We start from the raw sequence: 27,491 nt of genomic DNA, 5'->3' as shown, positions 1-27,491 counted from the left end.
TAAATTTGCGATGCTGAGATTGCCATTCGCATTTTCTTGATGGTCACCAGCTCTCCTTTGTACTTTTTGGGAGGACTGCCTGCTGTATTTACTCAGTCTAGTGTCATTATTGGGTGTACTTCCTGGGAAGGTTACGAAGCTTGCCAGTGGGAGAGATCGTTCACTCCTCTTCCCCTGCCAACACCCACTCTGGGAAGAGAAAAATCATTAAAACAGATGGCAGTAAAAACATGAAAGAACTCTTCCAAAATCTTTCACAGGAATCAAACTTCACTGGGCCTCCAAAGCCATATCACAGAAGTATTTCTATGGATTGTGAGAATTTTCTATTTCAGATGCCTCTAAACTGCGAGGGGGTTCTGGGGAGGGAAGTCTCCAATTTAAATAATGAATGTACACAAACAGTCTTACCTGCATGATATAGTTGCATTCCAGGAGCTCCATTTTGGGATTGAGGTTTAGTTTCATATACGTATATATGTCTTCAAATATTTTATTGTACAGACCAAGGAACACAGTCGCCTCCTGCGCACTGCGCTTCTTCAGCCAAGCCTGCGGCAAAGAAACAGAACCTCAGTTTGCCAAGGAGGCGAAACCCGGGAGGATGCTGAGTGCACACGCGCTGGCCTCCTGTCCCCACCTGCAGTATCGCCCTCCAGCTGAGTGCGGAGCTGCTGATATAGACCATGCCCATGCGGGAAACCGTGGCCGGAGAAGCGTTCTCAATATTGTGCACCTCGAACAAGAGCTTACAATTGGGGGCCATGGGGATGCGGTCTCCGTTGGCTAGCGTGAGGGTTTTATTGTCATCCAGCACAGAATTTAAGTTCTCGATCCAAATGGCATCCACAGGGCCATCTAAAATGAGGAAAATGTTTTCACCTGCGAATAATTAAAAGGCGGAAAATCACTTTTCACCTGCCAAAAATTAAACATGCCATTTAACTTTGGGGGGGTGGGGGGGAGGTTCACAAAGGAGAGTGGACGGGTACCTTTTTTAGCTTTTAACGTTTTTCTCCACAGTGTAGAAAAAATCCCATCTGTCCAGTCATTAGTAGCTGTGTCCAGTCTGCCAAACATCTGAGGCGCAGTAATCGCTTTGGGATTCATTCTCATTTCTCTGTGAGGCCTCCCACACTCAGTTAATGCCTTCATCAGGATTGTTATGACAGTTGTCTTCCCAGAACCACTGGGCCCCAGAGTCATCAAACCATGACGGACCAGGGATGTCTCGTACAACTGCGCAGTGAGGCAATCAATTGAAAAATGTAACTAATGAGTCTCTTGCTGATAGTCACAGAGGTAGCGTGCTGAAATTTAAACAGCTTTAAATAGGCTCTTATTAAAGCAACTAGTTCACGATTTAAAAGATGAAAAAATGCAAAAAAAAAAGAAAAAGAAAAAGGGTCTATTTTGCTTTGCTAGATGTGGATAGCAAATTAGTGCCACGGTATAAAATAATGATAAGTGATAAAATTATGATAATGTGGAACTTTAATTCCATTTTGGAAGTAATTAATTCAGGATCTCTTCCCCCCCCCCCCCCCCCTTCTCAAACTACTCTTCTTTGTGGTTTGGGGGTTTGTGCATAGGTTTTTTCTAGGCACAAGCTTTCCCTGCATTCAATGTGATGACGCCGCCCCCTGGTGGTGGAAAGCAGCAACACAAGCCATCACAGTGAAGACCAGCTTGAGATTGAGGATTCCCCTGCAAGTGATTTGCTCAGGCAGTGCTACTGGGAGAAAATGGTAATGGAATGGGGGAGGAGGGACAGGAGAGAGAAGTCAGGCAGGGTGTGATTGAGAACAAAATCCTGTAGAGGGAAACCTTAACACTGATCCTGCGGGACACTCTGGAATGTTCCACCTGGAAGAAGGGGAGGTTGACTTTCCTACTCCATCTTCCAACAGTATTTTACTAAGGAGAGTTTGGTTTGGGGGTGGGTGGGAAATAAACTTCAGGTACCACCTGCTTGTTTGTGCCTGCCAACCAAATGACCCCAGTTGTCCTGAAGGGAAGGGTGAATGTGGGCTATTAAAACCACACAGAAGCAGGGAAGGGGCACATAGTTAGGGTAAAAGAGATTCAAAAAGACAAGCTAAGAACTGGACAGTATCTGTTAGAACATCCTCTCTATTGTTTTCTTGATGAAAATAAGAAGTCAAAAGCTCACAGCTGATCAGAGGCAGAATTTAAGTTATTCTCCTAACATTTTAGAGAGAAATGTATTACTGCTGTAACCCATAGTTTAAAAGCAGCAGAGACTCAGTCCACTACATTATATTCAAGAGTAACACTACTTGACACCAAGTAACACCACCATATTCTGCTCCCCTACTACAACTTTAGTACTCCATATACTGTATGCATATCACATAGAAATTTTCTGAAAAATTTCCCAGAAATTTAAAAAAAGAGTTTAATGGTTTTCCAACCCATGGATAATGAAAAGTGTCTAAACTGTTCCTCATATACTTCCCTGTGAAAATTGGACTTACACTTCTTATAATCTGGCAAGAACAGTAAGTTAAAATAAGAATTGTTAATTTTTTCAAAAGCAGTGTTTAACACTCTCCACAATTTCAGCTCCCTCATTTCGAAACCTGGAAAATACCCCTGAAACATCAGGCCCATAGAGATTTAATCCTGCCTCTCCTCCAACCCTTCTTGACTCTGCTGATAAACTGTAGGGTGTTGTCACAAGGATGAAAGGTGATGGACAAAAAGACACCAAGAGACACAGGCAAGAGATGCAAATCTTAGGGGAGGTGAACTTGCCCACACACAGACCAGAAGCATGGTATCATTTCAGATTCCTCGGGCCCCAAGCCCATGAAGACACCCAGCTATGGGGATCCTGCCAGCCGGACACAAGCAGCCAGCAGGGTCATTCCATCTCCCCAGCTTTTTATAACCTACAATCCCCTCCCAACTGTCCTTGAGATTCTGGTTACCACCCAACCTTCTCCCCGGCATAGCTAACCTCAGTAAATTTTCGCTTGCTGATTGCGAGGTGGAGCCGGGGTGAATCCCCACTCTCTCTCGGACCCACCCATCCTCCCGAGGACTCTGCTTGCCAGGATGTGTTTTAATTTACTTTCAACATCCACATTAAGTAAGACGAATCTCCCAAGTTCTTCCCTTCAACTGGCCCATTTTTGAACAACACACACTTATCACTACCCTGGTAAGAGATTAAAGTGTCTTCACCTGCACAAGTTTGAGATTCCAGGGCGGGTGGTTAATCAAACCTTCTATCTGAACCTGATTGGCGACGGCAGCCTGCAGCTCCACATGGGTACTACTGTCCAGCTGTAATCCTGGAAACAGGTCATTGATTAAGCTGAGGAACAGGGGTTCGTCTTCGTCAACCTAAGATGGCAGAGAATGAATACATGCTTCTTCAGTCCACAAGTAATTATGGGCCAGCAGGGAAGCTCATGGCACTTATCATTGGATACCCAGAAAATCATGTACTACTTCTCCTGACCAGACTTGCATCCTCAGAACCAACTCCCAAACACTGCCACCGAATCCACATTACCTAGACCATGGTAGCCAGAGCCCCTTGATATTGAACGTATTCTACAATCTACTGCTTCAAGGTTTGATCTCATTACTTTACCCTACGAATGCTGTGCTTCCCACAAACAGCTGTAGGTGTCAACTTAAAAACCAACCCCATGAAAATAGAATATTAATATTTCATTGAAATTAGGAAAACATCCATAACCCTACCTGCCTGGCTCATCCAACACTGACTGGAAAACTCCATCAGAGCAGTGTCTTGCCTTCCTTGGGAGCCGTAGTTTTGAGTCAACGGACCCTAATCCTCATTTGCTCTGTCTTTAACACCTACATCACCCCATTCCCAACTGTGGACCCCTTTTGATTTCTCCTTATTGTCTGGGACTCCTCTGAAGCCTTCTGGAATTCCTGTCTACCAGTTTCAAGAATACTATTACCAAGGGAGGTGCAGTGAGGCATACTGGAAGGGGCAGGGGACTTGGCATCAGAAAGTCTCCTGGATCTTTGTTCCAGTTTCTCAACTGACCATGATTGTGGGTGAGTCTTCCAGACTTGGTTTCCTCATAAGGAAAAAGGCAATAAGTACACTTGCCATTTGTGTCTCAGCAAGTGGCTGGGAGGTGCAAATAAGACAATACCCCTGAGAAAGCTTTGTCATAGTAAGGAACTACATGGAGGTCAGCTGTTGGCTTCCATAACTAGAACGGGAGCTTCCTGAGAACCACGTCTTCCTCAACCTCGTACTTCCAGGGCACAGACACAATATGTAACCCACATAAGCCCTTGAATAAACACCACGTGAACCTGTCCTTCAGCTAGTTCAAGGAAGCTGGCTATAGTCGTGGCAAGCATGAAAGCAGTAAGATAACTATGATATCTTCACAGCGAACTTCCAATGAGCTTTTGGAAAATAGAAATGGTTTTGATGTCTTGGGAGAGACATAGATAGCTAAAATAGGCTTAGACATGTTCTGAGAAAGCAAAAGTTCCCGTGGTTCTCTGTGAACCTAAAAAACAGGGATTTTCATGTTTAGAGTTCATGTTACATCATGTAATGGTAGAAGGCTGGACTGAAATTTGAGGGCCAGAGCCCACCGATGAAGCCTATTTTATTGTTCACAGTGGGTAAGAGGATGCATTTCTGCCCATGTTGGGCATACAAGGTCATGGGCTTTTTGCCTTCTGGAAACATGTAGGTAGCTTCACCTATCCATTGTCCCTGTAGCCATTAATTCTCGCAGCTCAACCCAAGACAACTCCCACATATCAACTAAGGAGGAAAAAACCCAGTTTACACTATGGAAGGAGAAGGGAATTAGGAAAATACCAGCTTGGAAAGGTTCATGTCTCTCAGTCCTCTCATGACAGTGCTTAGCTCACTGTCTTCTGGTCTGGCTCTTTTTTGAGCTCCAAGCGTCCTCAATACAGATAGAATATTTCTCAACCCAAAGTCGTAATGAACCTAAGATGGGGGGAAAAGGTTGTTTCATTGGACTAAATGTAGACTCACACCATTTACACACAGGTAGATTTTTTTTTTTAATGTTACGTTGGTCACCGTACAGTACATCATTAGTGTTTGATGTAGTGTTCCATGATTCATTGTTTGCATATAACACCCAGTGTTCCATGCAATATGCGCCCTCCTTAATACCCATCCCCCTAACCCCCTCCCCTCTGAAACCCTCAGTTTATTTCCCAGAGTCCATATTCTGGTATGTACACAGTGCTGTTCTGAGGGACTGAGCTGCAAAGTTCAATTAGCTCCAGTCTCTCACCTTTCTTGATTGCAAAATGACCATTCCATTGCGAAGTTCATACTTTATTATTTTTTTAAGATTTTATTTATTTATTTGAGAGAGAGAGAGAGAGAGAGAGAGCAAGCGCAAGCAGGGGGAAGGGGCAGAGGGAGAAGAAGTAGGCTCCCCACTGAGCAGGGAGCCTGATGCAGGGCTCAATCCCAGGACCCTGGGATCATGCCCTGAGCCAAAGGCAGACAATGGAGCCACCCAGGTGCCCCATGGGAAGTTCACAGTTTAAATATAATTTGAGAATAATACAGTCTGATATGGTCCATACAGCAAACAGATTTAAATGAGTAACCAACAGGTTACACACTCTGTAATTCCATTTCTGTAACATTCTTGGAATAATAAAATTATAGACATGGAGGAAAGATAAGGGTCGCCAGGGATCTGGAAGATAAGGGATCTGGAAGAAAGGTAGGTGTAGCTATGAAGGGGTAGTGTGAGGAAACCCTGCAGTGACAGAACAGTCCTGTATGTTGATTGTGGTGAAGGTTACATGAATCTGCACATGTGACATAACTACACAGTACTACACACACACACACACACACACACACACACAAAGTGCATGTACAGCTGGCAAGCTCTTAACAAACTGTGTGAATTGTACTGATGTGGGTTCTCTGGTTTTGTTATGTGTTATTGTACATTGTACAATGTACATTCTACATTTTGTTATTTGTCATTGTATATTGTCATTGTAGTTACAAAATATTAACGCTGGGACCCTGGGTGGCTTAGTCAGTTAAGTGGCTGCTTTCAGCTCAGGTCAAGATCCCAGGGTCCTAGGATCAAGTTCCGTGTGGGGCTCCCCACTCAGTGGGGAGTCAGCTTCTCCCTCCACCCTTCTCCTCCTGCTAATTTTTTTCTCTCTCTCTCTCTCATTCAAATAAATACATGAAATCCTTAAAAAAAAAAAAAAGCCAACATTGCAGGAAGCATTACACAGGACCTCCTGTATATTTCTTTGCAACTTCGTTGAGACTCCATAATAATTTCAAACTAAAAAAGGTTTAAAAACTACACACATGGATAAATTAATTATAAATATATTTTTAAAAGAGTTTTTTTTTGACTCACTGATTAATATTTATCAAGGCAAAATTGCAAAGTAAAAAAATGAAGTTCTGCAGCTGGGGAAAAAATAGATTCACAAAGTTACCTGTTTGGTAAGTTGCTCTTCACAGAGTTTGTAAAGAACATAAAACTTTTGAGCCAAGATAACATTTTCAAGAAAACCACAGCTTGCAAGTTTAACTCGCATAATGATCTGAAAATTAAGATTGTGAGATTTTTTTTCAACAACATTAATGAAAAACAAGTAAAGAACGTAAATTATACTATGTTTTTAAATCCTAGTGCTTACCTGTCTGTCAGGAACCATCATAGCAACAGTTCTAAACTGAATTTTTAAGTTTTCTGGTAGTTCCTGGCGCCCAGCATATCCAGGGTTCTAAAAATTAAAATTGTTTTAAAATATTGATATAATTTTCACTTCATGAATACAAATACATTCAAAATCCTAGTTCATATTCTAAGGTTGTATTGAAAAACATTAGATTCATAATACATCCCTCCTTTCTCAAAAATATGTATTGAACCATCCATATTTTTTAAGGTCATATCACTCTCTGCTACATATTTCCATTTTCATTATATTAACAAAGTGATATATATGCACATCACTTTATGTAGCCAAATTAAGCATCCATGTATCTGTTGGTTAAGAAAACGGAAAAGAAAGATGCATAAATACCAGGATCATTGTGGTCTAAAATAGGTCATTGAAAGAGAGAGAAAACTCAGGATTTTATACTGATCATTACATAGGTAATTCTTTGTTTTATCTCTTCCATTATTCTCTGCAGTCAGAATGATAAACTTCTCTGGCTGACTATTTAAAAAAAAAAAAACTAAAAACCAAAGTGGTGAGGGGAAATAAAGACGGGAATGATCAGAAAAATAGTAGAAAGGACAAAAGTAGAAGTGGAAAGGGAGCTAAGGACTCACAAGTATCAATAGGTTGAGGATAGGCAAGATCCAAAAGCTCCAAGAGAGAGGTTTGGGGTTCAAAGATTAGTAAGGCAAAGAGGGGTCAGTTATTTTTGGAAACCTTCAGTCCCTGAGCATTTCTTGGGTACTGTCCTCTGTCCAGACATCTTGCTCAGTGCTGAGAATACAGAAGTGGCTGGTTGCCTCCCATTGCTCCTTCTTTTTTCTTTTCTCAGTCACAGGACCCCAGCTGCAAACTGGGTGTATCACCACCCAGAATAAAAACTACATTTCCCAGTCTGCCTTGTAGCTGGTGTGATTAAATTTGACACCATGAGATGCAAAGGGGCACACAGTGTCTTTGATGCTTGCTTGAAGGGAGTTGATTCAATTAACTGGCTGCAGCAAGACAGATGCTTCTATAGCACCTTGGGTCATAAGGTAAACTGAAGATGGAAATCATGATGGTATAGAAACATGGGAGGATCTTAAGAGAATAAATCACTATGCGTTAAGACACTTTTTCATGTCTCAGTTATTTATAGCCTAATGCAATATCTAATTGATATTTCCAATATTATTCTTAATCCATGGAGACTGTTACTCTTCTTTTAAATTACTCTACACCATAGTATCACACAATAAATTCATTCATCCCATTACCTGAGTTATAACTAATCACTTCTGGATTATTTTTTACTTTCAACTGTTTTGCTTAGGTTTGGTTACAATAAATCTTATCAGAAAACTTCCTGATTTTGCTTTCTATAATTTATCTTTGTCCACTGAGACACTTAAAATTTAGATTACATGTTATCTTACAATGTAGAGATTTAACTATATAAAGAACATATAAAAACGTGACATGAGGGAGAGATGAATCTTTGAGGTTTTGAGCCGCTGAGATGTGGGGGTTGTTACTGTAGCTAGCCGGTTGGATACAATACAGAAAACGTTTAGCCCTGCACCTTACACATTACAAGTACTCACTAAACAATTGCTAGTATTTTCATTAACCTATTACTATTTTATCTTCTCTCTGGGCTATTTTTAGTACTCAAAAAATCATATGAAGAGAGAGAATCACTCATGACCTCTGAATTGTCCATCATTTACTAACTAATATATGCTTTCTTTCATTTAAGTCTATAGCAATTAAACCAATCCCATTGTATTTAAAGATCATGTTCTCACCATCGTTAGGAAGATTCCAAATTCTGGATTCAGATCAACACAATCACCATCAGAAAAAATGAACTGTTTTTTTCTCTCTTTTCTTGCTGTCAAAACAATATAAATCTGTTGGGCTGCCACTGATAACACAGGTAATTCAATTCTGTTAAACTCATCAAAACAGCCCCAAGAACCAGATTGCGCAAGACCTGGCAGGAAAAACAGTTGATTTGAAAAGTTTTACTTTGTAATATACCTGCTACCAAGAAGAAGAAGCACTTCTCTAAAATGCTCTCAAACAACTATATATTGAAATACAACTTATATAAAGTGTCAAATCTGGTTGTTTGTAAAGACATATCTAATTCCAGCGACATAGAGAGGTTTAAGTAATTGTACATCATCCTGGAAACAAGGAAATTTGTGCACTGCCAAAATCAAAGGATAATAATGAAATAATGACACGTCATTATGCCCAGGGATGCTGGGTGATGATAAATGTTGATTCAGCTTGGAAGCCCCACTTCCAGTGGGGATGGGGGCTGAAAGAGCCCTTATGTTTGGGGAAACTGACAAAATGAAACTGACAAAAATGTCTGGGTCAGATCACTCTGTTTCTTTCCTGTTGCAATGAGAGACATGTGGGGATGCTGGGTGAGACAGAAAATAGTCAAAGGGATATTTATTCCTTACAAACTCGATACAAAAAAGAAGTATTATGAAGAACATTGCTCCTGTCTTATCTCTAAGGATGAAAACCCTCATTATCTTCAGCTGCATAAAATGGTCTTCCTTTTATGATTGTTCCCCCTTTACCCCCAGTTTTTCTTTTCTTTCTTTTGGGAATTTCCATTATATGGAGTTTGGAACGTTTGTATTTATCCCTGTGACCCTCAGGCTTTTCTGGCAAACTTCCCATTTCTCTCTACAATGTATTTATTCTCTTGGATAGATCATTTAACTCAAAAGAGGTTTTTAAATCATTAATTTATTTATTATTCCAGTTGTTATTTTTTTCCTAGCAGACTGTTTTTCTTCTATCAGTTGTATGTTATGAGTTCTTGAATCCCCCTGAAGCTACTGATTTTACTTACTGTTTTCTCCTGTTTCCTCTATTAATCCATTTAGTTGTCAGTAGGTCTCTTAGTTGTTTGGAATGCCTCCCGAATTTCTTCAAATATTTTTTACGACTTTGTTATCTCTGCATATGTGTGTATTGCCTTATCCCAAATGCCAATTTTTGTTTGCAAGATGCATGTCTGCCCCTGGTGATTTGGGGGAAAGAATGGGAGAGGCAGGAGAGCTTCCCTCTGGGTCTGGAGCTTTGTAATCTGACCTCGTGCTCTGCTTGCCTCTGGAACACAAGCCCCCACCCAAGTCTTTTTTAAAATTTTTTTAATTTTTTAAAAAAATCTTATGTTATGTTGGTCACCATACAGTACACCATTAGTTTTTGATGTAGTGTTCCATGATTCATTGTTTGTACATAACACCCAGTGCTCCATGCAATCTGTGCCCTCCTTAATACCCATCACTGGGCTTACCCATCCCCCCCCCTCCCCTCTAAAACCTTCAATTTGTTTCCCAGAGTCCAGAGTCTCTCATGGTTCATCTCCCCCTCTGGTTTCCCCCCTTCATTTTCCCCTTCCTTCTCCTAATGCCCTCCATGCTATTCCTTATGTTCCACAAGTAAGTGAAACCATATGATAATTAACTTTCTCTGCTGGACTTATTTCACTCAGCATAATCTCCTCCAGTTCCATCCATGTTGATGCCAAAGTTGGGTATTCATCCTTTCTGATGGCTGAGTACTAATCCATCATCTGTATGGACCCCATCTTTATCTTTGACAGGACTCCCACTTCTGAGAGCCGACTTACAACTTTTATACAGAGGAAAACTACTGGACATAGCCACATCCTTTTCTTTTGCTCTGTCATCTGTTATCATTTTAGCACTCTTTAGATTTACTATGTGCTCTAGTCTGCTGCTCTCACCCATCCCCAGCCTTTAAGCTAGGAGTCATCCACAGAAGAACCGTTCTCTCTGGTTATGGAAGTAATTCTCAGGGTTCATAAATGGCTTAACAGGCAATTATAAAAAATAATTTAGTGAATGCCCATGCACCTACCTGTGAAACCTTAATAATTTGCTTCAAATTTCATTCTAAAGAATAAAATATTAGAACTGCAGTTCAAATCCATGTATGTTTCTCTTAGATCTATACTCCCTCCTTCTCCAGAGATAACCTGTATCCCAAATTCAATGGCTGTATCCCAAATTCATGCTTTAAAAGACTGCTCCTATGCATGTATTCATGAACACTGTGTATTTTGCTTATTCAAGATTTGTATATGTATCTATCTACATGTGGCTATCTATAAAATACTGCATATCTCCTCCTGAAATTTGATTTATTTGTTCCATATTATTATTATTTTTTGTTCCATATTATTTTTCTGAGATTTATCTAAGCTGATACACATCGATATAATTCACTATCTTAAATGTTATACTGTACAGTATTCCATTGCATAAATATGCCAGTTTAAAATTCCAGTCTCCTTTCAAGGGGTATTTGGGTCGCTGCTAATAATTTGCTGTAACAATGTATCAATCTGACTCATGTCTTCTTACAACGTGTGTGAGGAATGGAAATTCTGGGTCAAAGAGAGTATGTGCATCTTCACATTTACCACCTGCTGCCAGGCTGTTCTCAGAAGCAGCTCTACCAGTCTACACACAGGTAAGAAGTATATATTTCTATATATCCTTACCAATAGTGGTTTGGCCAGACTTTTCCATTTCTGCCAATCTGGAAGGAGTGAGATTGGTATCTCATTTTTACTTTATTTTGTTTTTTTTATCAAAGAAAATCTTCTTTAATGCTGGGTATTAGTTTCTTGTCAGCTATACATGTTAAAATATCTTCTCCCAGTCTATAGCTTGTGTTTTGTTCTCTTTCTTAAGTGGAAAAATATCACACAAAGACTGTGCATCAGGGGCGCCTGGGTGGCTCGGTGGGTTAAAGCCTCTGCCTTTGGCTGTGTTCATGATCCCAGGGCCCTGGGATTGAGCCCTGCATCCGGCTCTCTGCTCAGAGCCTGCTTCCCCTCCTCCTCTCTCTGCCTGCCTCTCTGCCTGCTTGTGATCTCTGTCAAATAAATAAATAAAAATCTTAAAAGAAAAAGACTGTGCATCATATACATGTAAATATATGTATGTATGACTATGTATTTGTATATATGTATTTCAGATGTTATGTACATATATTAAAGTGAGAGCTGGATGTGAAATCTCATGGTATCTATTACAGGAATATTCTCAAATTGTATTTAAGGGAAGGGCTACACTCTGGAAAAGAGTAGAGGTTCCTCAGAAAGTTGAAAATAGAGCTACTCTATGACCCAGCAATTGCACTACTAGGTATTTAGCCTAAAGATACAAATGTAGTGATCCAAAGGGGCACGTGTACCCCAATGTTCATAGCAGAAATGTCCACAATAGCCAAACTATGGAAAGAGCCTAGATGTCCATCAACAGATGAATGGATTAAAAAGATGTGGTATATATATACAATGGGATATTATATACTCAACAAAAAACCTGAAATCTTGACATTTTCAATGACACGGATGGAACTAGAGGGTATTATGCTAAGCAAAATAAGTCAATCAGAGAAAGACAAACATCATACGGTCTCACTGATATGAGGAATTTGAAAAACAAGATAGAGGATCATAGCGAAGGGAGGGAAAAATGAAACAAGACGAAACCAGAGAGGGAGACAAACCATAAAAGACTCTTAAGCTCAGGAAACAAACTGAGGGTTGTTGGAGGGGAGAGGGGTAGAGGGATGGAGTGGTTGGTGATGGACATTGGGGAGGGTATGTGCTATGGTGAGCACTATGTATTGTGTAGAACTGATGAATCACAGACCTGTGCCCCTGATACAAATAATACATTATATGTTAATTTTTTAAAAAAAGAAAGAAAGAAAGGGCTGCATGGGTGACTCATGATTTTTATGCAAGGAAGCTCCAGTGCATTTCTCCCCTACTATATCTCCTTTCTTCCTTCCCAGAGGGAGGCACTGCTAGTCTGAAATGTGTGACCATCATACTCTTGCTTTTCTTTGCCTTTTTACTATTTCTGTATACATATCCGAATGATACATATTTTCAGCATTATCCAATTTTTGAATTTTAAATAAATTTAATCATACTACATGTATTTTTGTGAGACCAGCTTCCTTCACTCTGAATTATATCTGTAAGGCTGCTCTATGTCAACACACCATCTTGTAGTTACTCCTTTTTACTGCTCCATAGCACTGTTATACACAAATCCACATATATACATTATATTTTTCCTTCCTGGATACATAATATATAAATTATATTCTCCCAATTGATGTGTGTATGCATCTACTCCACTGAAGAGGACACTAGAGGTGTTTCCCGTTGTTTGTTGTCTTTTTTTTTTTTTTTAAAGATTTTATTTATTTATTTGACGGAGAGAAATCACAAGTAGGCAGAGAGGCAGGCAGAGAGAGAGAGGAGGAAGCAGGCCCCCCGCCAAGTAGAGAGCCCGATGCGGGACTCGATCCTAGGACCCTGAGACCATGACCTGAGCCGAAGGCAGAGGCTTAACCCACTGAGCCACCCAGGCGCCCTGGTTGTTTATTGTCTTAAGCAATGCTGCAGAGAACATCTACACACAAACCCCAGTGCACAAGTGTCATTTATCTGACTATAGACCAGGAGGTGGGACAGATGAGAATACACATGGTGCTGTTTTTTCCCAAACAACTTTTACACTCCTACCGGGAGCTGATGATTGTTTCTGTTATGCTATCCCTTACCAATGGTCAAAATGTCACGCTTAAATTTTTTCAATCCGGTGTGTACAAAATGGAATCACTTTAAGATTTGTAATTCTTCCATTGCTGGTGACATGTGAAAAGTCTATTCAAGACTTTTTCTCTGTTTTCATTCATTCATTCATGGGCATTAGTCATATATTTGGGATCTTAATCCTTTGTAGGTAACATAGGTTGCTAATGCCTTTCCAAATTTCTGGCATGGCTTTTCTCCCTCTGGTATCCACCAATAAAGAGAAGCTTTTGATTGAGGATAAGCAATTTGTCAGTCTTTCCTTTATGGCTTGTGATTTTTGTATTAAGGATATTTTCATTTATTACCTTCTAAAAACTGTATGGTTTTTGCCCACCACATTCAGGTATTTCATCCCAGAACTGATTTTATATATGGTGTAGGCATCCAATTTTTATGTGTGTAGGGATCCGATTTCCATTGTTAAATATTAATCATCTCTTGTCCCAGAATGATTTATAGTAAAGTCTATCTCTTCATCACTGATTTACAATACCACCTTTGCCATATGTCAAATGTCCTTGGCCCATTTTTTTGCATTCTCTATTATATTCCACTGGTCCATTTATCAATCCCCACACCAATACCACCATCTCTAAATTCTGTCCTAAATGATATCTTTCATTTCAATGGGATTTAATGCAGGAAGGGAAGCCACATGTGTCATGGGTTTGCTATCTTGATCTTATCCCCTCCACCACTGTTTCAGGCAATAATAAATTGATTCTATTTTCACAATCCAATACACATTCAACTCATGGACTAGAATGCCAGCAATAGCATTGGACCATATGAAATTGATGACATCCAGCCATTTTTGACGCAGAAAAATGGCAATATCCTATGCACCAACCTATACTCATTTTGGTGAGGTGGAATAATATCCCTTTAGGTTAATATCAGAAAATAATGTTGAAGAGCAATAAAAACACATTCACCAACAATGATTTAACAGTGTTTGACACTTGCCTTTAAAAATCCGTCCCAGCCCTCGGAAATCCATTTGATCTGAGCAGTTAAACACGACCACATATTTCCCTAAACATCTTCCCATGTCTTTTGTAGTTTCTGTTTTGCCAGTGCCTGCAGGTCCCGCTGGAGCACCTCCCATGTTCATTCCCAAAGCCTGCGCTAAGGTGATATAGCATCTGCAAATGGGAATCAGAGAAATCACCGGGAGTGTGGGAGAGCTTATTACTGCCCTAAAGCACAAACCAAAGTCGAATGTGACTGGAATGGCCTGTTTATTTGAGAATTCGAGCTGCTCACATAAAAGAGGCTGGAGCACTTGATATTCACTAGAAGTAGTACAGTGATTGCAAACATTTCTTGGGACAAGCTTTCTAAACTCCTCAACCCTGACTTAAAACCTTCAGGCCTTCCCTGCACTGTGGTCAGGATAAATCACAAGTCAGAGAACCAAATAAGCCATCGTATGCTGGCAGATGATGAACAACTGGCTCTCCAGGAAATCAAGCAATCAATCAATCAATCAATCTTATTTTCATGTTTGCCAATTACAGTGGTATAAATATTTCCACCAGGGCCATGAAAGGCTACCGATGTGATATCACAAAACTGGGAAGAGATGCATACTGTTGACTCTCAAAGGCTGGTACAAGGGCACCTGGGTAGCTCAGTTGGTTAAGCGACTGCCTTTGGCTCTGGCCATGATCCTGGAGTCCCAGGATCAAGCCCTACCTTGGGCTCCTTGCTCAGTGGGGAGTCTGATTCTCCCTCTGACCCTCTCCCATCTTGTGCTCTCTCTCTTCCAAATAAATAAATAAAATATTTAAATTAAAAAAAAAAAAAAGCTGGTATGAGTTAACTCCAGGACGCCACTGCAAATAAATCATTTTACTATGAAACGTTTCACTCATTGAGGTAAGTAAAAAAAAATAATAATATAATGAATCTTCTTGTATCCATGATCCAGCTTAAGTTATGTTTGTTTCAGAGCCAAGTAAAACTTAGTGAAGCTTCCTGAGATATGAAGCTTTATATGTAAACCTCAGTGGAAGAGGAAACACGTGGACAAGTTTATGCTACAATAGCACTGGGCATACAGAAGGAGGTTGGATGAATTGAGAGACTAAAGACATAATCTGCACCATAATTTTACCTGCAGACAATTCTATTTAAATTAACAGCAGAATTAATCATTCTGTGACTCAATTTAAGTCAATTCTACAAACACTTACTGAGCATCTTTTATCTATAACATATTGAACTGGTTGCCGTGGGATATGTAGAGATGAGAAAGGACCAGTTCTGTCTGATGTCACATGCTGGAAAGAACTGTGAGGAGATCAGCCATTGACTGATTATTCATACCTGGCCAAGAAACTTCACTTTAGGTATCCATTTCTACATTTGGAAAACCAGGAGACTAAATCAGATCATCTCCAAAGTCCCTTCCTTCTTTGTAATTCTAACGAGTTCCTTTTTTGTTGCCAGAGATATTTTTCCATCTTGCAATCTAAAATTCATTACTGTATTACTCACAGTCAGTGTTCAAGCTTGCTTTCATTCTTTTTATCTTTTTCTGCTTTACAAAAATGTAATGCACATGTACATTTAAGTAATAACCTTGGTTATATCTTTGTTAGACTGACTTTGATGAGCTAGCATAGACCTAATGCAACAGCAATATGCTTTTGTTAATATTTCAAATGCAATTTGAAAGCAATGTTAAGAACATCATTTAATTACAAAATGACATAACAAAAACAGAGTGTCTTACCTATCTGTTAAGGGAGTGATGACAAGACGATCAGTGCATCCCAGAAATTCATTCTGGTAAATAAAATCCACATCTGTAATAGACACCACAGTTTGATCCAAATCTTCCTTAAAATAAAATCTACTCTGTTTCAGCCATTCAAAGTCAGTAACTGATCTGATATGCATTTTTACCTTAAAAACATGAAATGCAAAGAGATTACATACTGAATTGCAATAGCATAAAAAACAAGCACATGGGCAGTTTTTATCCTCATTTGTGAACTGATTCTCATTTATCTAACATATATTTATTAAGTCCCTTCTGGGGCCTGACACTGCTGGGTGAACACAGACAGGCTTTGTTCCTGCCTTCTGGAGCTGACAAAAGAAGACAAAAGACAAACAGATAAGCAAGTAATTGCAAAAAAGTATGAAAGGAAATTCAGGGTTCATGGAAATATGTAGCAAGAGGACCTAACGTAGTCTAGGGGTCCTGGAAGGGATATTCAAACTAAACTCTGAAAACATGGTAGGAATTACCCAGGGAAACAAAACTGAAAGAAAAAAATAAGTAAATTTTTAAAAAGGGTAAAATGTCCCAGGCAAAGACTCAGAAGATCTGGCTGCATGTTTGGGAAATAAGTTCAGTACAGCTGAGGCATCTAGGATTCTAGAGAAAGAGAGAATTGGGGCTTCACAAGACATGGAAGCAGAGCTGAACAGTGTTCTCGTGGCAAAAGGAAGCCACTGAAGGCATCAGCAGGGAGATGTACGGTCAATTATGCATACACGCCTTCCTACACCAGCACTGTGGCCAAACCCACCAATCTGCCAGGTCATCAGCGTACACCTATGAGCAAGAGGTCTTGGGCTCCTACAGCCATGTATACAAGAGAGAGAAACCAGGGAAGCACATTTAGGAACAATATCCCACCAAAACCACATTCTCGGGTACTTCGTGATTTTCCATGGGCAACCTTGGAGAAAATTTGGTCCTGCCCACTTAGGTGCATCAACAGGGGCAAGTGGCAAAGGATCCCCCTTCACTGCTCTTAAATTTCATCTCACTTCCAGGTCATTCAGCTGACCTCTGTCAATCCTGCCATGTTCCAGTCTCCTCCTAATCAAGTCTCCATGTGATGAAGAGTCTCACTTTTTTATCATCGTTTCTTTACGGTCTTGCTTCCCCCTGCGCTTAGGAATTCTGGCTTCTTGGCTAAATCACAGTTTGTTTTCATCACCTTAAAGAACAACTTTCAGGTGACACGATCCAGTGTCTCCCCCGGGGACTCCTTCTCTCACACGGGACCTGCAGCCATGGAGACACTGTCAACTAGCTCCTCTCAACAATCCCTTGAGATGGTGAGGAGGAGATGGAAGTTGAAGAAAAAATAATAGCTAATACTGATTGAGTTCTTACCGTGTATCAGGCTGTTCTAAGCATCGCACATGGAAAAATAAAATGCAAATATGCCAGCCATGAGATCTCATCTTAGTTGGGATGCAGAGAGACCATGAGTTCAATAGTAATTAAGACAAAAAGAATACAGTTATGTGGTTTTAATTGTGTATAGGGTTTTCTTTTTAAAAATCCATTCTGGATGTAAAGTAAGGCTTTGTTCAGCACTTCGATTTAAAAGAAATTTCTTCCATGGTATTTCAGCTTTAAGAGTCAGCAAGAGGGGGTGCGTGGGTGGCTCAGTCAGTTGAGCATTTGCCTTGGGCTCAGGGTATGATCTCAGGGTCCTACAATTGAGCCCCACATCAGGCTCCTTGCTCACCGGGGAGTTGCTTCTCCTTCTCCCCCTGCCTGCTGCTCTGCCTGCTTGTATTCTCTCTCTGTCAAATAAATCAATACAATCTTAAAAAAAAAAAAAAGTAATTAAGAGAGGTTAGCCGCATGCTCTTTGCAGATACAGTAATGGATTTCACGGGAGTTTCTTGAGGTGGACTTCAAAGAAAGCCAACGTATGACAGTAACTACAATTTACTGAAAGCAACTCTGTGGATGGCCAAAGAACTATGGTCTGAGTATGCAGCTCAGTATGATTGGCATGATCAGAAGATCCAGAGATAAATCCTAGAGCAGTGTTTCCTCAACATTAACCTGCATTTATGAATCACCTGGGAATCCTGAAATGCAGATTCTCATTCAGTGGGGGATGAGGTGGAGGAGAGGACTGGAGATTCTGCTTTTCTAACAAGCTCCCTGGAGATGCTAATGCAACTGGTTGGCATATAATATTTTGAGAAGTTAGGCTCTAGATTCCAGGAGAATAAATGGACTGTATGTCCTTCAACCTTCCATAAATATGAACTTATCTGATAGAACTCCTTTTCTTAAAGATTTTATTTATTCATTAGAGAGAGAACAAGCAGGGGGAGAAGGAGAAGCAGACTCCTCACTGAGGAGGGAGCCCAATGCGGGGCTCAATCCCAGGACCCCAGGATCATGACCTGAGCCAAAGGCAGATGCTTAACCAACTGAGCCACCCAGGTGCCTTGATCAGAACCTTTGATACAAGTTTGAAACCATTTGTCTCTGATCGATTATATTCTCTAAAAAAGAGCCCCAAGGTGCATGAATTACATGTCTCTGGTGAAGAAAAGAGATGCTTTTAAGATGAATCAAATCAAATCAAATCAAGCAATGGTATTTAAAGACAAAGATAGTCAAATGGGTGTTTATCAAAGCCTCCTGGGCTGCTACCCTATAATGATAACCACTGCTTTAGGAGAACTTTGGCTCAAGACCGCTGTTTAGAGCCCTATTTCTGAAGGGAATTCAGATACCACCCCTCCTACTCTCACCCTACACAACCTTGTCCAAATTCAGTCCATGCTGCCCTGCTGGACACTATCAACTGGACAAATGTCCACGAGACTTCTCTGAAGCTTGATTCTATTTGATCAAAACTTATTTCTCAATGGAGCAAATAACTCATGACCAATCTCACCTAGACTGTATCATATCCCTGGTGACTTAGTGTAATGGAACAAGTAGTTAGTTCACATCTCATCAGTCGGTTCCATACTTTCAGAATGACATATGTGAATGTACATATATGGTTGTTTAAACCACCAAATGGAGAGAGTTGTAGATGTGGTATATATGGAGACAGTTTTGGAAAAGGACCAAGTAGGTGGAAGGTTCATATACATTAGGGCATATATATAATATCTAATTGCTCATTATTAGGAGCACTAAGTTTTTAATCAGTACACTAAATTAGTTTAAGAAAAAAAAGATACTTTACCAAGTCATCAAAAATATCTCTCTGATGCACATGGATGGTAATCAGAGTTTCAAATTTCACTCTATCAAACTTGCTTAGGTCGTGTGTTGTCTGGCCAATTAGAGTATTTAGAATATCCAAAAATTTCTGATTAGTCACGTGCATGATTTTCCTGTCATCTTTTGCATTATTTAAAGCCTCTTCTGAATCATGTGTCCACAACATCTGAATTCCCAGAAGCCCCACCTATGCATCCAGAAGAAAAATAATAAGTAAATTTGCCAACTATTTAAAGCACATCTGCAATAAAATTTGGTGGTCACTCATCCAATATGAAAGTGAGCAAGGTTTGACCCACTTTAAACTCAAAAAAGACATGCATTTCTCCACTCCCATAAGGGGAAAAAATAAACATTTGAAGTTCTAACTGCTGATATCGAATGATTTCAATGCAGAGAGATAAATAGTAGTGAAAACAATGGCTATCATTTATGGAGCTGTATGTATTTTATGAAGGATGCTTAACAAATTTGTCTATAGAGGGTATGAGACAACCAGATAGCTCCATATGATGATTTTTCTTCACCAACAAAAGCAAGTGGAATTACTAGACTCATTGTTGTGTATTCTTCTGCAGGAAGATTTCCCAAAGTTGTCTTTGCAACTTCTAGAAACAGTACATTTTCTCCTTTATTAATCTCCCACTCCCTCTATCATCTGTATCTTTCCCTACATCTACTTCTCTCTATATATATTTATCTGTAGGAGAGAGAGAGAGAGACAGAAAATGAGAAGGGGAAGAAGCTAGTCCTTTTTCTCCTGATGATGGCATAGGGAAGTTGTGACTGTCACCTTGCCTACAACTTCTACCCTGGGAAAGAAATAAAATTGTTGGAACAAGGCCCACCCTCACCTTGCTGCGCCAGCTGTCCCTTTAAGAACTTTTGTTCATCCGCAGAATTGAGTAACAGATCCGAGATCATTTGGACCAAAGGCAACCTCACATTTGGTGGAGGGCTGAGAGCAGAGTGAGTGGCATGGGGATACTGCTGGGCAAGGTATTAATGTGGCTAAGACACGAATATAACCCTTTCCTTATCCCTGCCTCCTCAAGACTGCAGAATGTTTTGTGCTAGAGCAGTGGTCAATCCTGGTCTGCAGATGAAGACAAATGAAGGCACCTGACTGAGGTGAGAGCAAACCGATGTGGAGGAAACCTCCCACGTCAGGAAGCTCCCAGTAACAAGTCAATTCTGACTCTGAAAGAAGCAGAAGATGGCACAAGAGAGGAAAAACAAAACAAAAAACAAAACAACAACAACAAAAAAACAAAAAACAAACAAAAGCAAAAACAAAAATACCCAGCAGTGTAAGCCTCTCTGATTTAGAGACACAGACCCACACTCTTTGAGAAATCACTGCTTAGTGGTAAAGTCTGAAAACTAATCTTTAAAAGCCTGGCTGGCTCAAAGCATGCAACCCTTGATCTCAGGGTTGTATAAACCAAGCCTCAGGTTGGGTATAGAGATTACTTAAAAATAAAATGACTATCCTCAGTCACCAAGAAAAGTTTAAAGTGTGTTTTTTAACTCAGTTTAAGAAGGCAGGACACTCAAGGGTGAAAACTGGAGGACATCTCATTAAAATGAAAACAAAACAAGAATGCTCATTCTCCTCGATGTTACTCTGTTACTCGCTACTTGTAATAAACACGGGGAAAAGGATAGAAGGGAATACACTAAAATATTAAGTCATCATTTCCAGATGGTTGAAATAAGTAATGTATATACTGAATGAACATGTATGTATAGAATAGATATTGGATGAATATATATCCCCATTACTCCTTAAAGCAATTTTTCCAAATAACTGAAGTTCGCCCACTAAAATTGTTTAAAATTTCATCTCCTCGTTTGTGTTGTATACACACTATAGAAAATCCTGACGGCTGGTCAACTTTCCTGCTCTATCCTTGCTCAACTTCATGCCTGCTCTGAACTTGCTTTCAGTTCTCCACACAATGCTAACTGCTCTGTCTACACTAGACTGATCATCTCCTTCAGAATACACAGGCAGTCAAGTTTTCTGGGAAAGGGAAGGTATTCTGATTTGGTCTAAGGAGCTATTTTTCTCACCTTATCAAATATTTTATAAAGCTTCATCACAAAGGTAATAAAGCTGAGAAGGATATTAAGGTTTGCCAAGGAGATTACACAATACAAAAATATTAAATACAATATCAGAATATTCTCTCTAATAAAGCTTGATTCTATATCAGTAAATTGTGTCATTTGAATAAGTAATTTCCTATCATTTCAGCTGTCTCCGCTGTGTGTGCATTAAGTCATGATTTAGAGGCTGGGTTGGGAGAAGCAGTTAGACAAGAAGTGTAGTTTGGGTCAAAACTGCCTGTATTTCCTCTTCCCTTCTCTCCCACGCTATCTCTGACCCAGATCACAAAGCATCAGTCTTCATTTATTCTGGCTGGAATTTGAAAATTTGAATGAACTGTTGGCTCTTCTTTTCCTGCACCCAGTTTTTTTTTTTAATTAAATTTTTTATTTATTTTCAGCATAACAGTATTCATTGTTTTTTTACCACACCCAGTGCTCCATGCAATCTGTGCCCTCCCCAATACCCACCACCTGGTTCCCCCACCCTCCCAGCCCCCGCCCCTTCAAAACCCTCAGGTTGTTTTTCAGAGTCCATAGTCTCTCATGGTTCACCTCCCCTTCCAATTTCCCTCAACTCCCTTCTCCTCTCCATCTACCCTTGTCCTCTATATTATTTGTTATGCTCCACAAATAAGTGAAACCATATGATACTTGACTCTCTCTGTTTGACTTATTTCACTCAGCATAATCTCTTCCAGTCCTGTCCATGTTGCTACAAAAGTTGGGTATTCGTCCTTTCTGATGGAGGCATAATACTCCATAGTGTATATGGACCACATCTTCCTTATCCATTCGTCCGTTGAAGGGCATCTTGGTTCTTTCCACAGTTTGGCGACCGTGGCCATTGCTGCTATAAACATTGGGGTACAGATGGCCCTTCTTTTCACTACATCTGTATCTTTGGGGTAAATACCCAGCAGTGCAATTGCAGGGTCATAGGGAAGCTCTATTTTTAATTTCCTGAGGAAGCTCCACACTGTTCTCCAAAGTGGCTGCACCAGTTTGCATTCCCACCAACAGGGTAAGAGGGTTCCCCTTTCTCCACATCCTCTCCAACACACGCTGTTTCCTGTCTTGCTAATTTTGGCCATTCTAACTGGTGTAAGGTGGTATCTCAATGTGGTTTTGATTTGAATCTCCCCGATGGCTAGTGATGATGAACATTTTTTCATGTGTCTGGTAGCCATTTGTATGTCTTCATTGGAGAAGTGTGTGTTCATATCTTCTGCCCATTTTTTAATATGATTATCTGTTTTGTGTGTGTTGAGTTTGAGGATTTCTTTATAGATCCTGGATATCAACCTTTTGTCTGTACTGTCATTTGCAAATATCTTTTCCCATTCTGTGGGTTGCCTCTTTGTTTTGCTGACTGTTTCTTTTGCTGTCCTGCACCCAGTTTTAATAATACTTGGCACAACACGGTAAGTTCCTGAGAGCCTTAGAATGTGAGAGCTGTTTAAGAGAACACCTGGTCTAATCCCAGGCTCTTCAAGGTCCTGTCCTGTTAGGAAGTTAACTGCATGAAGAGGCCTCCTTTAACAGATTATGCCAACTTTTAATCCCTTGAGGGGAAAATACACAAAAGCCAAGATAGAGTTTGTTTCAGGAAAAGTTATGCTCATTCCTTTTATTTATGTCTATATTCCTAGCAATATCTGTATTTACATATATCCATACATAGATATATGGAAAATATACCATCTAATCCATACATAGACAGATATCTTTCATACAATGATAGGTGTGTTTTATATGTAAGATGAAATTTTCCATTAGTAAGTTTAGTCTTAGTGTTTTCCTTAATGATGGGAGAAGAGTGGCAAATCCTCTTCCTGGGAATGGGATAGGTTGGCCTAGAACCATGTAGGTGGACAAGTAGGGAGATGGCTGCTGAGGGTGGGAAGGCCTCCCTAGCTAGTTCAGGGCTACAAAGGCTGCCACACCGTCAAGGCCAACTGCTTCCTGAGTATATTTCCCCCATATTTCCATTATTTAAACATATATTCTCACCTGTGCTGGGAAGTGGTTGAGGAAAGGTAAGAGTTGAAATCCCGAATCGCTGATTTGGTAGAATGCAGATCTAATGATATTATGTAGGGATGACATCTGCATTTTTAACAAATCCATAAGCCAAATCTCTACAGGACCTTTGGCCATAATGGGACTGTCCAACTAAAAAATATATTACAGATAGATTACAAATTGATAATAATTTCCTATTTTTACAAATGTCACACTTCACTTGATAAATCACAGTACCTCAATGCAAAGCAAATAATTTTACACAGCATATTTAAAACATGAGAAAAATCAACTAATACTATAGGTGGAAGGAAATAGAAAGCCAGGGTAACCAAGCCAAGGTGACAGGATTAGAACCCAAGTTCATCCTCCTCCTCAACTCTCTGTTGTTCAAAAAAGAATTGCACTCTCCTCAACCTAAATTTTGAAATAAATCCAAATAACAGAATTTTAACCGAGTTAAATTACAATAATTTTTTCTCCTTCTCTTGATACGACGGCCAGGATACGATCGTAGTCTTTTGCATGAAATGTCACCTCGTTTATGTTGTCAGATACTGCAGGGAGATGTGGCTGTAGGAAGCACAAGACAGAGCAAAGGCATCATACATGAGGCTAAACACAAAAGCCACTGAGACATTTTTAAAAGCCTTTACATGTATTGACTTTGTAAGAGATAAAGAATGCACTTCATTGCATCAACAAATAAACAAACAAAACACTGCTTTGATCCTCAACTGACTCAGAGGCCCACTTCTAAGATCAGCCCCACAGCCTGTTTCCTGCAAATGCCTTTGTTCCACGATGGAGGCTGGACTAAGACTGTTGCCCTCCTCCACATGGAGACTGAACCCCGCGGTCCCTACCTATGTCCCTCCCAGACACAGCTCTGTCTTGCTTCTCTCCTGGTTCTCTCTGTCTGACACTGCTTTGACCTCCCTCCTCTCTTTTTTCTTCCCCACAGGTCCCCAGAAACCAGCAAGGAAGACGTTAGTAGTGGCTTCCCAGATTGTCAAACCAGACAACGCCCTGGGGTGGGGTGTTTCGGTGCCTCCCACACCTGGTTCTGCTTTCTGGAAGTACCGCCCTTGGAAATGTCTAAAAACACTTCAGAAGCTCTTGGATTTGAATAAATCCAAACCATAATCCCCATTTGATCTAAGAATATTTAGACTAAAATACTCACAATAATGAATACATTTAGTGAGCACATACTATGTTCTAAATACTTTCCAGTGCATGATCTCACATAATCCTTATGATAATCCTATGAGGTGGGAACCATTAACATTCCTATTTTACAGATGAGGAAACTGAGGCACAAGAAAATTAAGATGCTGGTTAAGGTCACTCAACTGTTGAGTTGCATAATCATCAGTGACTCTTGCCTTAGGTTGATGAGCTCAGAAAACACAGAAAATAGGACATTTTACCCTCAACATAATTTTTAATACTCTCCTGTGCTATTAAGCTGCTAACTTTGTTTTTATTATTAATCATGTATGCTGTGTAAAAAAGCAATTTAGGTAACAGATTTTAAGATTATACCTGTATGGTGTGGGAATCACTGGCTTGTCCAAGAATTTCCAGGAGAACTGGATCAGATACGAAGAAGAATCTTGGAAACAGTAATCTCTTCTTCTCCAAATACCTTTAAATAAAGTCATATTACCAAATGGCATTTTCTGAATTATTAATTTGGGGGTTATTTTTAGCCAAGACACAATCCCTAACGTCTTCAGTAAGATAATAGCAAACACCTACAGTCAATTCCCATTTGCCTCTGAAATGTTTGGTTAGAACCAAAGTCTGTGCTAGGTCAGGATGGCACTTGGGAAAGCAAGTAAAATAAGAAAGAGATTCAGAGCAAACCTGCTCCATCACCTATGGTTCTTCTTTCTCAAGAGCCCTCCTGTTGATGTGGAGAACAAGGGCAAAAGGAAATGTAGATAAAATTAAATTTCCTTATAACTTGCAGCCCATTGACAAATACTTGAGACAGGCAGAGTATAACATTCCTGTAGGAGCTTCCAATATCTTACTGTTAAAAAAAACAAAAACAGGGGTGCCTGGGTGGCTCAGTGGGTTAAAGCCTCTGCCTTTGGCTCAGGTCATGACCTCAGGGTCCTGGGATCGAGCCCATCTGGCTCTCTGCTCAGCGGGGAGCCTGCTTCTCCCTCTCTGCCTGCCTCTCTGCCTACTTGTGATCTCTGTCTGTCAAATAAATGAATAAAATCTTTAAAAAAAAAAACAAAAACAAAAATAAGACAGCATGGTACTGGCATAAAAGCAGACACATAGACCAGTGGAACAGAGTAGAGAGCCCAGATATGGACCCTCAACTGTATGGTCAAATAATCTTTGACAAAGCAGGAAAAAATATACAGTGGAAAAAAGACAGTCTCTTCAATAAGTGGTGCTGGGAAAATTGGACAGCTATGTGTAGAAGAATGAAACTCGACCATTCTCTTACGCCATACACAAAGATAAACTCAAAATGGATAAAAGACCTCAACGTGAGGCAGGAATCCATCAGAATCCTAGAGGAGAACACAAGCAGTAACCTCTTCGACATTGGCCATAGCAACTTCTTTCAAGACATGTCTCCAAAGGCAAAGGAAACAAAAGCAAAAATGATTTTTGGGACTTCATCGAGATCAAAAGCTTCTGCACAGCAAAGGAAACAGTCAACAAAACAAAGAGGCAACCCACACAATGGGAAAAGATATTCACCAATGACAATACAGACAAAGGGCTGTTATCCAGGACCTATAAAGAACTCCTCAAACTCAACACACATGAAACAGATAATCATGTCAAAAAATGGGCAGAAGACATGAACAGACACTTCCCCAAAGAAGACATACAAATGGCTAACAGACACATGAAAAAATGTTCATCATCACTAGCCATCAGAGAGATCCAAATCAAAACCACATTGAGATACCACCTTACACCAGTTAGAATGGCTAAAATTAGCAATCAAGAAACAACGTGTGTTGGAGAGGATGTGGAGAAAGGGGAACCCTCTTACACTGTTGGTGGGAATGCAAGTTGGTGCAGCCACTTTGGAAAACAGTGTGGAGATTCCTTAAGAAATTAAAAATAGAGCTTCCCTATGACCCTGCAATTGCACTGTTGATTATTTACCCCAGAGATACAGATGTAGTGAAAAGAAGGGCCATCTGTACCCCAATGTTCATAGCAGCAATGGCACAGTCACCAAACGGTGGAAAGAACTAAGATGCCCTGCAACAGACAAATGGATAAGGAAGATGTGGTCCATAGACACTATGGAGTATTATGCCTCCATCAGAAAGGATGAATACCCAACTTTTGAATCAACATGGATTGGGACTGGAAGAGATTACGCTGAGTGAAATAAGTCAAGCAGAGAGAGTCAATTATCATATGGTTTTGCTTATTTGTGGAGCATAAGGAATAATACAGAGGACATGGGGAGATGGAGAGGAGAAGGGAGTTGGGGGGAAATTGGAGGGGAAGACAAACCATGAGAGACTGTGGACTCTGAAAAATAATCTGAGGGTTTTGGAGGAGCAGGGGGCGGGAGGCTGGGTGAGCCTAGTGGTGGGTAATAAGGAGGGCACGTATTGCATGGAACACTGGGGGTGGTGCATAAACAATGAATTCTGGAACACTGAAAATAAATTTAAAAAATAAATAAAAATTAAACAAAAACAAAAACCTTAGCCAGGATCCTATAAGTCTTCTTTAGCATATGAAAATCTTTTTGGAAACTTCTTTTGTCTCTACCCACCCTGCAATTCCAATGTAATGAACTGCTCCTCACAATTCGAGTGCAGGTCTTTCTGCCCATGGGTCCCGTCCCCCATGCTTTAATAAAGCCACCTTTTTGTATCAAAAACGTCTCAAGAATTCTTTCTTGGCCATTCATTCATGAACTCCCACTTGAAATCA

The 27,491-nt window shown here is 40.1% G+C and overlaps 1 protein-coding gene across 2 annotated transcripts in view; it reads right to left on the bottom strand.

Annotated features, from left to right (window-relative positions):
* Nucleotides 1-27,491, bottom strand: part of DNAH8 (dynein axonemal heavy chain 8) — a gene marked incomplete at its 3' end in the record, with an annotated part of 317,468 nt that overhangs the window by 161,289 nt on the left and 128,688 nt on the right. For both annotated transcript variants that reach the window (XM_080806629.1, XM_080806628.1), the window contains exons 35-48: nucleotides 25,101-25,203; nucleotides 24,021-24,125; nucleotides 23,541-23,702; nucleotides 19,378-19,602; nucleotides 16,140-16,312; nucleotides 14,366-14,544; nucleotides 8,523-8,710; nucleotides 6,703-6,789; nucleotides 6,499-6,606; nucleotides 4,856-4,990; nucleotides 3,211-3,372; nucleotides 993-1,239; nucleotides 641-882; nucleotides 412-552 (exon numbers count right to left, since the gene is read on the bottom strand). In XM_080806629.1, coding sequence (XP_080662755.1) covers nucleotides 412-552; nucleotides 641-882; nucleotides 993-1,239; nucleotides 3,211-3,372; nucleotides 4,856-4,990; nucleotides 6,499-6,606; nucleotides 6,703-6,789; nucleotides 8,523-8,710; nucleotides 14,366-14,544; nucleotides 16,140-16,312; nucleotides 19,378-19,602; nucleotides 23,541-23,702; nucleotides 24,021-24,125; nucleotides 25,101-25,203 — 2,257 coding nt within the window. The remainder of the gene's footprint in view (nucleotides 1-411; nucleotides 553-640; nucleotides 883-992; nucleotides 1,240-3,210; nucleotides 3,373-4,855; nucleotides 4,991-6,498; nucleotides 6,607-6,702; nucleotides 6,790-8,522; nucleotides 8,711-14,365; nucleotides 14,545-16,139; nucleotides 16,313-19,377; nucleotides 19,603-23,540; nucleotides 23,703-24,020; nucleotides 24,126-25,100; nucleotides 25,204-27,491) is intronic.

The sequence above is a fragment of the Martes martes genome (assembly GCF_963455335.1).
Source record: "Martes martes genome assembly, chromosome: 6".
NCBI lineage: Eukaryota > Metazoa > Chordata > Mammalia > Carnivora > Mustelidae > Martes > Martes martes.
This window is presented reverse-complemented; position numbering and strand designations above follow the sequence as displayed.